Source organism: Sciurus vulgaris, assembly GCF_902686455.1.
Source record: "Sciurus vulgaris genome assembly, chromosome: 19".
Lineage (NCBI taxonomy): Eukaryota > Metazoa > Chordata > Mammalia > Rodentia > Sciuridae > Sciurus > Sciurus vulgaris.
Window position 1 is genome coordinate 24,608,302 of NC_136480.1, and position 13,265 is coordinate 24,621,566.

Here is a 13,265-nt window from a genome sequence, read left to right on the forward strand (position 1 = left end):
GACCGCGAGGCTCAGCCGCCAGCGGGGAGGGCTCGCGGAGAAGGTCACCAGGCCTCAGGACCGCCCAGCGTGCGCTTGGGCCTGGTGGACCCTGGGCGCTGCGGAGAGGACGCGGGGGTGGGGCCGGAGGGCGCGGCCTCGCCTGCCCGCCCCGCGCGCCCGGCCATCTCCCCTGCGCGCCTCCGCTCCGCGCTCCCGCCCTGCCCTGTCCTCTCCGCCCCTTTCCCGCTCTCCAGCCGTCCCTCCCGCGCCCCCTCTCCGCCCCTCTCCGCCCCTCTCCTCCTCCGGCTCTGCCCCTGCCCGCCCCTCTCCTCCCCGCCCCTCTGCCGCTCTCCAGCCTGTCCCTCCACGCCCCTCTCCTCCTCCCCTCCGCACCCCTCTCCTCCTCCCGGCCTCTCCAGCGCTCCACCTGCCCCTCTCCTCCTCGCCCCGCTCCGCCCCCGGCCGGCTTCCTCTCCCGGTCCCGCTTCCTCTCCCCGTCCCGCCCCTCCACGCCCCTCTCCTCCTCCCCTCCACGCCCCTCTCCTCCTCCCCGCCCTGCCCGCGCAGCTGCTCGGTTCCTGGTGAAGATGGCGCTCCCCGTGGCCGCGCGCTCTGCCCGGCTTCTGCGAGACCCCGCGCTGCGGCCCCGGCTGCTGGCCGCCAGGTGCCAGGTGAGCGCAGCCGGTGGAGGGGACCGCGCCCTCCTGCGGCCCTGTGGCTCTCGCCCTCTGTCCCCTCCTGCGCCCACCTCTCCTGCGCCCACCTCCCCGGCATCCCGTCCCTTCTTGCCCCTCCTCCCCCGGCCAGGCGCGGGGCGCAAGTCCAGCAGAAGCACTCAGTGCCCCGGAGTCCTGAGGTCTCACCACCAGCCCTGCTGGGTCTGCTTTTGAAAGTCCGCGGCCACGTGGTGACGCGCCTGAAACTCCCGGGCCTGGCGGTGCTGAGTCCACCTGCCCAGAGCCCTCTGCAGGTTCCGCTCCTGCAGACGTGGGGCGCCCAGTCTGTGACATAGGTGGTCAGGGAGCGAAACGCAAGCCCTTTGCCTCCTTTCTGTCAGCAGCCTCCTAGAGGTGTCTGACTCCATGCTTATGGAGAATAACGCGAAAGGGCAGCGGTGGACACTGAAGAGCTGTCGGACTTGTCCACCGGGTGGACCGCGCTGCGGGCTGTGGGCTGCGGCGGGCTCCGCACCTGGAGAGGCCTTGGGGTTCTGTTGGCCTTGCTTCTGGAGAAGCCGCCCAGCCCCAGACTGTTGGTCTCCACAGATTCCTCCTTTTAAAGAAGGGACAGTCTGGGGCTTGCCCACAGCCGGACAGTGACCTTGCCCAGTGCCCCAGTTTTCACTGATAAGAGGAAAATTATCACTCATGCATTTTAAACCAGGATGTGCTTAGTAAGTTCTTAAGAAAACTGGAGAAAAAAAAGTTACTGATGATTTTGTGAGTTACTCTCAGCTTTGCTCAGTAATGACATCTGTGAGGTTTTCTTTTTCTTCTTCCTCTCCTTTCATTTCCTGACATCCCGTTTCTCTGTTCATGTAAATTTAAAAGGTGCCAATACTTATTCCTGTAAAATCCTTAACAGGCACTTCGCAGTACCGTGGGGGTAGTAAGAGGAATGGCAGTTTTGTCTAATTAAAATCACTAATAAGTGTTGTAAGAGAGGAAAGAATACCTCCAGGTGGTCAAGGTCTATTCATTATTTAAGTGTCACCAAAAGCAAGAACTGTCGGCACTATGAGTGTGGACTTAAGCTGATGAGCGATGGGCCCTGTCCAGTGACAATGCAGGAAAGGAAGAACTTGTGCAGAGAAAACTTAAAACGCAGTGTTTGACTAACATATGTGAGGGCTTCTGGCCTGTCCAAGAAATAGAAGCCTGACCAACACTGGGCAGACTGCCGGGCACCCGCACCCCGGGTTTGGCAAGAAGACTGGGTAAGGAGATCAGTTACCGCAGTCCATCTGCTTGCTTTGATTCACACACTTTTGGTGATTTGTTCTACTGTGAACTCAAGGCTCAGAAGATGAGAGCCGTTTTCTAAAAGGTAGGAGTTGTGTGCAGTGTCCAGGAAATGGAACTGAGCATCACCAAGCATCTGGTCCCATTAGCTCACTTCATGTGCAGAAAAATCAAGTCCTGAAGAAGTTCAGCGACTTTTTCAGGGTTACAGAGAGTCTGTGGCAGTGCTAATTGCAGAGTAGAGGTTCACTTCAAGCTGTCGCCTGTAAGTGTGGGTTTCCCCATGAAAACACACTGTTAGCACAGGAATTACTCTGATACCCATAGTATCTATATATAACATCAAGTCACCTGCACTAGTGACACATTTTATTTTGTTTGGGAACATCGAGATATTGACAATAAAAGTAGGTGAATATGGCTCATGGCTTGAGAGGAACTCCATTTTCAAATTCTTGGGTGCTTCTCATATCTGCTCCTTGAAAGTCTGATTTGATTAGTGTACATCCCTAGCTCCTGGCCCATGACAGACATTACTGTTGGACGTAGCCCACTTTCTCCACCAAGCCTGAGAATCCTCACCAAGTGTCTCAGAAATCTGTGGCCACTCTTGCCCTAGACCTACTTTGTACCCAGGCCTGTTGGGTGCATGCAGATAAGAGACCTACTTTCTGCTCTTAGAAGCAACTCAAACTGATTTCACCAAGATTATCTGTAGAAGAACATTTACTCCTTCCCGAATTTAAATTTAACTTTAGACACATGTCCTGATGCTCAATGTCAATGAAGTTTTTTCATTTCTTCTGCTCTTGGCTTCACTGTTTTGACTTGATTGACACATCCTTTATGGGCTTGCCTTAGCTCTTTCTTATTTTTGCAAGTATGCTCATCCAGCTAAGCCCTCTGGCAGGACTGTCCAGCGCAGGTTTGGGTTAGTGGGCGAGGCAGGTGGAGTCCTTCACCACGTCATACTTTATTTTTGTGGGGCTGGGCATGAGCAAGATGGGATACATGCGTCCAGCAGCCAAGATGGTTTCTGCCAGAGACAGATGCTGTGAATGAACTTGAACAGGGTCATGGGAGCGGGTGGGGGCTTAGCTGCTGGGTGGGTGTAGACCAGGGAAAAGCCACTAGAGGAGGCAGCTTTTGTTTAGGCTTTTGTTTGTTTTTATTGAAACAAAACATACTGAAAACAACAGCTTCATGGATTTGTACAGGTGGAACACACCTGCGTAATCAGGTCTAGATCAGGAAGGTCACTTAACAACAAGCACAGGCCCCTGCGTCCTTCCCGTCACTGCCCGTCCCTGGCAAGGGTAACCTGATGCAGACACTTTATTGGGTGGAATCACACTGTGTGCCATGCATACACAACTGTGCGCAACATCATGAGACCCTGGAGGTGACTTTTTGACATCTGAGCTGCATGAGGGAGTGGCCAGTGTGGTGAGACTCAGCAGGGCAAACAGGAGGTGCAAAGGCCCTGAGGTGGGAGTCAGTTAAGGAGAGTGGGGATGAGGTTCGACAAGTAGACATGGCCAAATCACCAGGAGACTTGCAGGGTCTGTTGAGAAGTTTTTAACTTTTTAGAGTGGTACATAGCTTGCACAAAATTTAAAAAACCCTTGCAGAGTCTGAATCCCCATCCTGGCTGCTGAAGCTCCGGCACTTAATTACTGTACTGGGCACGTCTCCTGTTATACGTCTGAGCTTCGCTGGCCTTGGAGGTCAGGTAGGAAGCTCCCCCAAGGCAAGAAGCTTGCTGATTTGGTTCTTCTCCACAACCCAGTGCTTGGAAGAATCCTGGACAGCATTTAACGAAGAGGACTGAGTGCAGAGGAGGTGGCAGCCTGTCTTCCGCGTGCTTGGGGTCTGTTGGCACTGGTCAGTTGACCAGTTGGTTTGCGGTCACTGCCATGCAGGGGCTCAGTCCTCAGCGACACCGCTGGCCCCTCTGCCGCTTCCACCCTGAGGTTGCCTGGTCCTTCTGCAGACAGGCCTTCCCCTCAGCGTGGCCCTGGCTCCTCTCCAGGGACTGTCCTCTGCGTCCTCTGCCCTGTACTTGGCTCTGCTGTCAGTTGTTAACTTTCCTGCTTTCTCCCCAGGTGGCATCGTGAGCTGGACGGGGAAAAGCTTTCCTCCCGGGCTGCTGCTGCCTGAGCTTTGCCCGAGGAGGTGCGGAGACTCCCGTGGTCTGTGTGACTGAGTGTGCGCAGAGCAGAGCGGGCAGCAGCAGGGCGCACGGGCCTGACAGGGATGCTTTGGGCAGCGAGAGGAGGAAGGGCTGGTGAGGCGTGTGGACAGGGCTGTCCTGGGAAGAGGACCAGCGCCTGAGCATGCAGCGTGGGCAGGTGGCAAAGCCGCCGGGGCTCCTGTTTCTTTCACCCATGTGTTGCTGCAGGAGCAGGCCCTGTGCCCTCTCCTGTAAAGGCTGGAGGCACAGAGAGGTTGCCCAGTAACTTGCTCGATCACAGCACAGGGAGTTGCCTGCCCCATGCTAACAAACCACTTAACTCTAGGTCATGAGGCTGTCCCCAGAAGGTCCAGTGGGCGGAGCTGACCACTTACCCTCCGTGCTTACCTTTCCCCATCTCTTTGCCCTTGGTCATTTGGCCTGGGGCCGGCTTGGCCATGGTGACCGGCTCTGCCCAGTAGTGCCTTTGGGCTGTTGCCTGGCTCGCTCTTTTTCTGGCCTTGGGGTCTAGGAAACAGCAGCGTGAGGGTTGAGGGCAAGCGCTCTGGTTCTCGAATCCAGCTGAGTTCCGCTTCTGTCTGTTCTCGCAGACGGCTGCAGAGGTTGAGCACGGCCATGTGGGAGGCACTGGCACTGTGTGTGGTCACGGCCTAGAGTCACTCTCGTGCACTGACTTCGGAGCCACGTTTATCCGCCTGTTTTTAAGGCCGTGTGGGCTAGAACGATGTTCCTGTCCCAGGCTCCGCAGACACTTCCTGTGTGCCGTCATCTCAGAGCTGGGCTCTGGCTCGGCGCTGCCGTGCATTTTGCTCCACGTCCAGCCTGTAACAGCCTGTGAGGTGAGAGCACGAGTTCCCGCGTGCGCCCAGGGCAGTGGAGGCTCGCCATCTCCAGGATCCTGGGGTCAGGGTGAAGGCCAGGCGAGGCCCCGAGGGCCACATGGGCAGCTCGCCGCATCACCCTGGTGTCGACCTGCACGTGGCCTGTCGGCTTGGTGGCCTCTGGCTTCACGAGCGTCAGGTGTGGGCTGGGCCACCTGAGGGATGGCCGGCACTCGGCCCTGTCCCAAGGCCTGTCGCCGTCGCCTGAATCAGCCTGGCCTGAGGCCTGGTGCTGGGGAAACGCTGACGTCACCCGCTGCTCAGGGTGGACTGTGGGGGATGGTAGCGCAGGAGGGCGTTTCCTGGTGTTTGGGTCTGGACTTTGGCCAGTGTGCTGTGCCTGTGGTTGGCTTCCTCTTTCTGGACACGGCTGTAAGAGGAGCCCGTGGGCCTCTCTGGGGGCAGGTGGCGCTCACCTCTAGAGTCACTCCTATGTGATGACCAGGGACCGATGGAACGCGGGGGTTGGTCCTGAGAGCAGCCCGGCTCCGGTCACCCTGGAAGTGGGTCCTGGCGTGAGGCAGGCTCTGGTGTCTGCTCTTCCTGCCCCTCCCGTTTCTCCACCTGCCGGATCCGTTTCAGCCTCTGGGCTGGCGAAGGCTTTGAGGAGGCCCAGCCGGGCTGCCTGTGGAGTCTGAGCAGTGGTGCAGAGAGGAGATGAGGCTGGAGACGGAGGGGAGCGGAGCCCTGTGGGCCCCTGTGAGCCCGGAGGTGGAGCTAAGCTTGCTCCTCAGGGCCACGGGGAGCCACAGAGGGCTTTAGAGGTGAAGTGGCAAGGGGGCAGTGTTCTGTTTTCTGAATGGGGTGTGCACGGGTGGGACGTGTCCCACGAGAAGGGAGCCCATGCGGAGATTTGCATGGACTCGGGCCGAGTCGTCGCGCCAGGATGACGGGTGCAGACCAGGACGGGACCAGGCGACTGGGTTTAAATCTTGCTGTCAACACTAAGTAGCTTTGTGATCTTGTAACACTTGCAGGTTGGTTTTATTTAAGCTGCCTTCATTTTCTTTTTCACATTTCCACGTCTCCGAATGCTGAGTGTGTCCGTACACACGTCATGGATCTCTCCATGGCGTCCCCTTCGTACAGATGAAGGTGTGGGCCACAGTTAGGCTGGCCACCTGCTTGCTGTCCAGCTTAGGACACTTTTGAGGGTGAAGGTGAACACAGAATGGCACCCGGGACCACAGGCAGAGCCAGACAGCCCCTGACAGACGGAGCAATGGCCGGCAGTGGGGTGGGAGGTCAAGGTGGACCTTAGTAAGGAAGAGACTGGACGGTCCCAGGACCTCCCTTCCAGGGCCTGTTGCTGGCCTCCTGTCTTCTGCGGTGGGGCACAGAGTGAGGACAGGCCGTTTACTGTCCTGGGCAGGGAGCTGTGTGCAGCGACTGTTCTCATAGAACTTGCCTCTGGCGGCTGCTCCTGAGCCCCACGCTCTGTCCCCTGCCGGCTGCTCTGTGGACGTGGTGAGGGACCTAGAGGGAGAACAGGCAAGTGACCAGGCTGACGAGGCGGGGGCCTCTGCTCACCCAGGGCCGTCTTGGGCCTGTTGCCGTGGGCAGTGCGCTCGGCTGCTTGGTCAGGTCCCTCCCCTCCCAGAGCTGGGCCACGGCCCTCTGAGGCAGAGGCCTTCCTGGACTCGTCCCAGGGGAGAGTCTGCAGGGATGGAGGGCGGTCGTCTTCGGCTCCCCCAGGCCTGTCTGCTCTCCGCCTGGCCAGAGGCTGCAGCAACCTTTCTTCACTGGCACCTGCCTAGGGTGGTCCACGCCCGCCCCTCCCCTCGCACCCAGCTCTGTCTCCAGGTTTTACGGTTCTTATTCACTTAGGAGCTGTTCCGCCTTGGATCAGGGCCTTGCACATGCTGGGCTAGGGCTCCACTACTCAGCTGCAACCTGGGCCGTGTTTATTTTTTCCATGTAGAGACAGGGTTTCACTAAGTTGCAGAGGCTGGCCTCGAACTTGCGATCCTCCTGTCTCAGCCTCGGGAATCACTGGGATGGCAGGTGTGTGCTGCTGCTGCGTCCGGCCAGAATTTTATGATTCAGACAGCAGGAGAATCTCCAGCTCATCCTGTGCACTCAGTCTCGGGTCACTGGTTCGCTGAGCTGGCTTTGTGTACGGCGTCCACCCGCCCCCCGCCCCCGCGTGCTGACAGTGCAGGGCCACAGAGAGGACAGGCCTGGGCACAGCATGGGCAGGGTGCTGCTGCACGTGGGCACCCGTGCGTCCTCTGTCCTCAGGAACTGCTGCCCCTGCTCTGGGCTCCTCCCTGGTGTGGTTCACGTGCTTTCTTTCCTCTTCGCCTCCCAGAGACCTGGAGCTGCTCTTCTGTTCACCCTGGTCTGAGCTGAGCTTCCTCGCCACGGGCTCCGAGGCCATGGCCCAGTGCTTGGCTAGCCTGTTTTGACATCGTAATGCCAAGTGACTCTGGGGAGTGCATCACTAAGTGGTCAAGCTGGTGACCTGGGAGGCCAAGTGACTCTGGAGTGCATCACTGAGCGGTCACGCGGGTGTCAGGGAGGCCAGGTGAGCTGCTTCGAGGCAGGCACACAGTGGGCTCCCACAGGGCTGGGCTGCCTGGGCAGCTCTGTTGGGACAGTCTGAGCCGAGGAGCCCGGGGGTCCTGGGTGTCCTCCACCACGTGCTTCCAGGAGGATTCCTTTGAGTCTGTGCGTAGTGACTTACTGCAGCAGCCCCTCCTGCTGTGGTTTTAGGCCCCGCAGAAGCAGCTGTGCCCAGCGGACCCAGCGGCAGCTCCAGCTCTGGGAGAGAGCGGGTTGTGTGGCTCAGCTCCCTGAGGCTGCCCAGGCAGAGACCCAGGACCTGTTGCAGCCAAAACATCCGGAGGGACATCGTTTATTTATGTCTAAAACTGAGGTGCATTTGAGGGCGGAAGAGAGCTCTCAGCACCTGTCGCAGGCCAGCAGGAATAGGCTGGCTTCGGAACCACACAGCCCGGGCTCCAGCCTGATCTCAGGGCTTCGTGGGTCTGTGATTTTGTGACAGTCAGGCACACTATTGTAGGATGTACTTTTTCACATTTTGACACTTTTGAAATGCACGAGTTCTCTGTGCTCTGTGTCACGGAGGCACATTATCACCGTGTGTCACACAGTCGTCACCTTCTTAAATCTGGTGAAATTGGCACCTTTCTTGGGCCTCAGCTTCCCCATCTACAGAGTGGAGATGGTCACAGGACTCACTTCCCAGAGTCACACTGAGCATCAAAAAGCCTGTGCCCTGAGCTATGAACCATTGTCAGTAAACTGGGAAACTTCATTTCCCTAAAGTCTCCTCCAGCCAGGCACACGCCTGAAATCCCAGCTGCTTGGGAGGCTGAGGCAGGAGGATCCTGAGTGGGAGGCCAGCCTGGGCAACTTAGTGAGGTCTTGTCTCAAAATACAAGGCAAAAAGGGCCAGGGTGCAGCTGGGTGTTGAAAGCTTGCCTGGCATATGCAGGTCCTTGGGTTGTGTCCCTGGTACCTCATGCCCTTGTGTGCCTGCCCACACAGGCTCCTTCGATGACCCCCGAGTCCCCTCTACCCACGACCTGCCAGGGATGTTCACAGTGAGGCAGGACATGTGAATGGAGGTGGGCAGAGACTTGGAGGAGAGGCCCGCTGTCCACCTGTGTCCTCAGAGCGCCTGTCAGGAAGGACGTCTGCTCCCAGGCCAGGCTGGGAAGTGGAGAGGCCTTCCTGTCTCACCTGGGCTGGAGCCCAGAGATCAGGACGCTCCCTCTGAAGGTGCTGTGCTCTCTGACTGGATCCTGCTTCTCCTGCTCCCGCTCCTGTGTGAGCGCCTCACCTGCACTCTGAGGGACTCGCGTGGTCATGCTGCCTTTGAAAGGCAGCGGGAAGGTTTGGTGCACTGAAACTGCAGGATTCCCTGGGCTCCTGTCAGTAATGCAGGGAGAGCTGGGGCTTAGCTGGGGAGGGCGCTGTTCATGGTGAACGTTTCTTCCTTAAGGTTCAGAGACCTTCTCAGCTGATGGGACGTCAAAAGTGAAAACAACACCGCAGGGCAGACAAACTCGAGTTTTTCAGTTATTCCCTGTTTCATAATTAACGTGAGAAAAAGAAAGTAGTGCTTGGCTCCTTAGACCAGCCAGGCACGCTTTGAGAAGGCCGAGGGTGAGCGGCTTACCTGTGACTGTTTCCAAGCCCTCTGTGCTTTGAGCTGGAGGCCTGGCCCTCTGGGAAGATGAACCCCTCGGCGCAGGGTCCCAGCTCCAGCTCTGGGAGAGCGGGTTGTCTCCGGATCCTCTCTTTTTCTTCAATGTAAATTTACGGTGAGGCTTTTATGAGTGGTATAAAATAGATTTTATGACTGTATTTTATATAAAATATAATTTTAATATGGGGAAAATTTACAGAGTTAAAGTTTATATAAAGACGAGAGAAATATACTAAATTGCCTTTTCCATTAAAGGTCCCAAGTAGGCATGTTTAGCGACGATCTTCCATTGATCCTAACGATGGCCGCATGTCAGTGACTGTTCAGCATCTGAGTGACGTGTTCCTTCCTGGTGCCTGTGGCTGTGCTTCAGGAGGCTTTGGTGCCCGGTGTTCCTCCGGCTCCTTTTATCTTGTTTTCCTCGCGGTGCTGGGAAGGAGCCCAGTCCCTGGGCACCCCGGGCAGGCGTCCAGTGCTGAGCTGCACCCCGCCTTTGCTTCCAGTCAAGGAGGCCCTTTCCCGGAGCTCTGACGTCTTCGGAGGTAGTGCAGCCCCCTTTAGGTGAGGGCAGCTGTCCACAGGAGCAGCGTTCTGGCGCTCCGGCTTTGGGGCGTTGAGGGAGGAGGCAGAGAACTGCTTTCTCTGATGAGCGGCTGGACCAGCAAATGCCTTGTATGCATCAGAAGCCTCGCGTGCCCTCCCCAAAGCTCCTAGAGGCGTAAACGTGCGGGCGTGGGTTCTTTGCGCGCGAGTTCTGCTGTGGTGAAGTACCCCTGGCCCCGGCGAGGCCCACCCAGGCTTTCCTCCCGCGCAGCCATCAGCCGCGTCCACCCCCGAGCTTGTTCCTCTTCCCTGCGAAGACCCTGCACCCTGTAGGCAGAGTCCCCAGCACATGGGAAACACAGGGCTCCACGGGAGGTCCAGACGCGGTTCCCAGGTCACAGGCCTCCAGCTGACCTTCTGGGGCCCCTGGCCTTGGTCTCCTACTGCCAGGCTACTGTCCATGCTGCCTTGGATGCTGGCCCTGGAGGGACGCTGCACATCCAGGCTGATGCTGCTCCACCAGCGGGGGCCTCGCAGGCCCTTGAGGGTCCGCTCAGTGCCAGGGGTCTCCTCGCTGCCGCGATTTTGACCAGTCTAGGAACCTCGCCTGAGGGGAGTCCCGCAGGACCTGCCCAGGGCCTCACCGTTTAGTGTGGTGGAACAGCCCAGGGTTCCCGCGTGAGGCTGCGCGTGATTCCCTGGTGTGCAGGGTCTCCGTGTGTGCCTTCGTGGGTTGGGAGGCGGTGGGTGGCTTCTTGCTGGGCCGTTGAGGACAGCACTCTGGACCCGACGGCTGTGTGTTCTCGCTTAATGAGCACCGTGTGTATACGGTGTCCCGGGTATGGTGTGGCTTTGTTTTCAGTTTCCCACGTTTACCTACAACACCTGTTAGGATGGTTGTCCTGGTGATGTTCTGTGACATGTTGGCGTCACCTGCCCTTGGTGGCATCTGTTGGAGTGGCGTGGCCTGCGGGGGCTCAGCAGGTGGCTCTGGGTAGGCAGGAGCCTGGGTAGGAGATGGTTGCTGCCCTTGGGAGGGTGGTTGGGGGAGGGTCTGCTGCTGGCTGGGCTCCCGGGGCTCAGGATGCGGGTATCCTGCTTCTTGTGGCCTCACCTGCACCATGGCTGTCGTAACGCCCGGGGAACCCGTAAGAACAGACGTCGGGCCTCACCTGCACCATGGCTGTCGTAACGCCTGGGGAACCTGTAAGAACAGACGTCGGGCCTCACCTGCACCGTGGCTGTCGTAACTGGCGTGGTCCCCTGGAGCCCCCCGCCCGCTGACCCTGGGTGAGGCGTCAAGGCCGCCCTTGCCGAGCCGTTCAGAGTGGCAGACGTGGCTCAGGCACCTGCAGCCACTCGCTCTCATTGCCGCTGTTCGCGCAGTCTGGGTGCCATGCATGGTGGCCCACTGGGCGGTCTTCTTGTGGGTGGGACTCGTGCCCCACAGGTTTCTTGAAGTCCTAGCCCCAGAACCTTAGGATGAGAGATCAAGTTGAAACGGGGTCACTAGGGGTCCCAGTCCAGCATGAGTGGTGTCCTCGTACAGTGCTGCACCCCACGGGGAGAGAGCAGGCGGAGAGGAGGGCGGAGGCCGGGGACACTTCTGCAAGCCAGGCCCAGAATGACCTGGAGCAAGAGACAGACCTCCCCCCGCCGCCCACCCCCAGCCGACCACGATCTGAGTTTGCACCTCTAGAGCGGCAGGACCGCGGGCTTCTGCTCCTTCAGCCCCGAGGACTCAGCTCCCAGGCCTTGGATGTGAGGCGTCCTCTAGCTCCTGTGCTGTGCAGGAGTGTTCGGAGGTGACCGACTGGACCAGGAGGGCTGCACGGTATCAGTCCACCTGGTCGAATGGACTACTGGGGCAGCTGCAGGCCCGTGGGGCACGGGGGCGTCCTGGAAGGGCGTCTCCCCTGGACCCCGCCCGCCCTGCTTCCTGGTGCCCCTCCACGCCCTTCTGCGGGCCCCAGGGCAGCGGAGTCGGCCACCTGTGCACTGACCCCCTGAAACCGTGAGCCCAGAGGGCCTTTTCCTCTTCTAGGCTGCTTCTGGGTGTGTTGGTCATGGTGAGCCACAGCACCCGACCTGCTGTATCTGCAATGGCAGAGTCCCAGGATCCTAAGGCACACCTCGGTGCCCTGCCTACGTTCTGCACATGTGCGTGCCGAGCATGCCGGGGTCACCCCGTGTCATGACGAGCCCAGGGCTACTCGGCTGAGGACAGGATGGTGAGACTGAGGTGCGGGTCAGGTACCTGACCAGCCGTCATGTCCAGCCGAGCCCTCGTTTCCCTCCTGGGACACCTCTGGAGCCTCGGGCCTGGTCCAGAGGTGCACTGGCCGCTTCCAGCTGCCGACAGGGCAGCTCGGGAGCCGTGACCCCCTTGTGTCTTGCCTTGTGCTTCCTGTGCTGACTCGTGAAGCTTAGGTCTGAGAAGCTCTGACCAATCTGAGTGAAATCGGCACAGAGGCAGAGGAGTTGCCGTGGAGAAGCTCATGCTGCATGCCTGGTGCTGTGCCCAGGGGGAGGTGCAGGGGGCTCTTGACAGCAAGGGAGGAGGGAGGCAGGGCCTCTTCACTCAGACCCCTCGATTCTGCTATTTTCCAGTTTGCTTTTAAATAAGAAAACAACAAACCTCATTATCTTTTAAAAACTTCTCCCCTAAAAGCCCATTCTCTTTATTCAGACAGCTCACCCAAGGTTGAACAAAAGCCCCTACGTTTTAATACCTGTGCCTTTGGAAACACAGTTGAGTAAGGGATCGGCTGATTTTGTAATCAGCATTACACCCAGCACTGTTTTTCTTCAGTAGTAAAAAGTTGAAATTCAAGAATAATCAGCATGCAATCAAAAGCTGATTATAAACGAACAATAATGAACATAAAAGTGAAGTCGCTTCTCAGGGTTACATGAAAGGAAAAAGGAGTAACAGCAGGAGTTGAAAAAGAAGGCATCACAAAGAATCTTGGTTGTGCTGGTGAGAAAAGGTGGGTGAGGTGAGCCAGCCCAGGTTCCCTGGGGTCTGCAGAGCTGGGGAGGCTGGGGCAGCCACCGCTGGAGTCTTGGTAGGTCAGGGGCCTTTGCTGCCACGGGTGAGGCCAGGGAGGTGCTGACCCCAATTTAGCACTGAATTGTGTCTGTTCTGGTCCACCAGGTGCTGTGTGGCTCCAGGTCAGGGGCTTGACATCTCTGGGACTCAGGTTTCCTTCTCCAGCCCTGTTTGACGAGTGTACCCTTCTGTTGTGACCAGGGTTGTGCTCGGAACGAGACACACACGTGACTGCAGAGCCACTGCAAAAACGGGGCTTCTGAAGCACTGGCACGCCAGAGGCAGGGCAGGGGCGCGCCTGGTGAGGAGGAGCAGCCCTGGATGTGGCGCGTCCAGCAGTGCTGAACCCAGGGTCTCCTGCGTGCCAGGCACGGCCAGCCACCGGGTGACGCCCCAGCCTTGTTTTGTTCTGAGACCTGGACCTTGTCCTCCTGCCTCAGCCTCCTGAGTAGCTGGGGTGGCACTGTCCCAGCCT

The 13,265-nt window shown here is 58.4% G+C and overlaps 1 protein-coding gene across 1 annotated transcript in view; it reads left to right on the plus strand.

Moving 5' to 3' along the window:
• Positions 1–503: 503 nt before the first annotated feature.
• Positions 504–13,265, plus strand: part of SUCLG2 (succinate-CoA ligase GDP-forming subunit beta) — a 189,903-nt gene continuing 177,141 nt past the window's right edge. Inside the window, exon 1 of the mRNA XM_079122396.1 lies at positions 504–653. Coding sequence (XP_078978522.1) covers positions 570–653 — 84 coding nt within the window. The 5' untranslated portion in view covers positions 504–569. The remainder of the gene's footprint in view (positions 654–13,265) is intronic.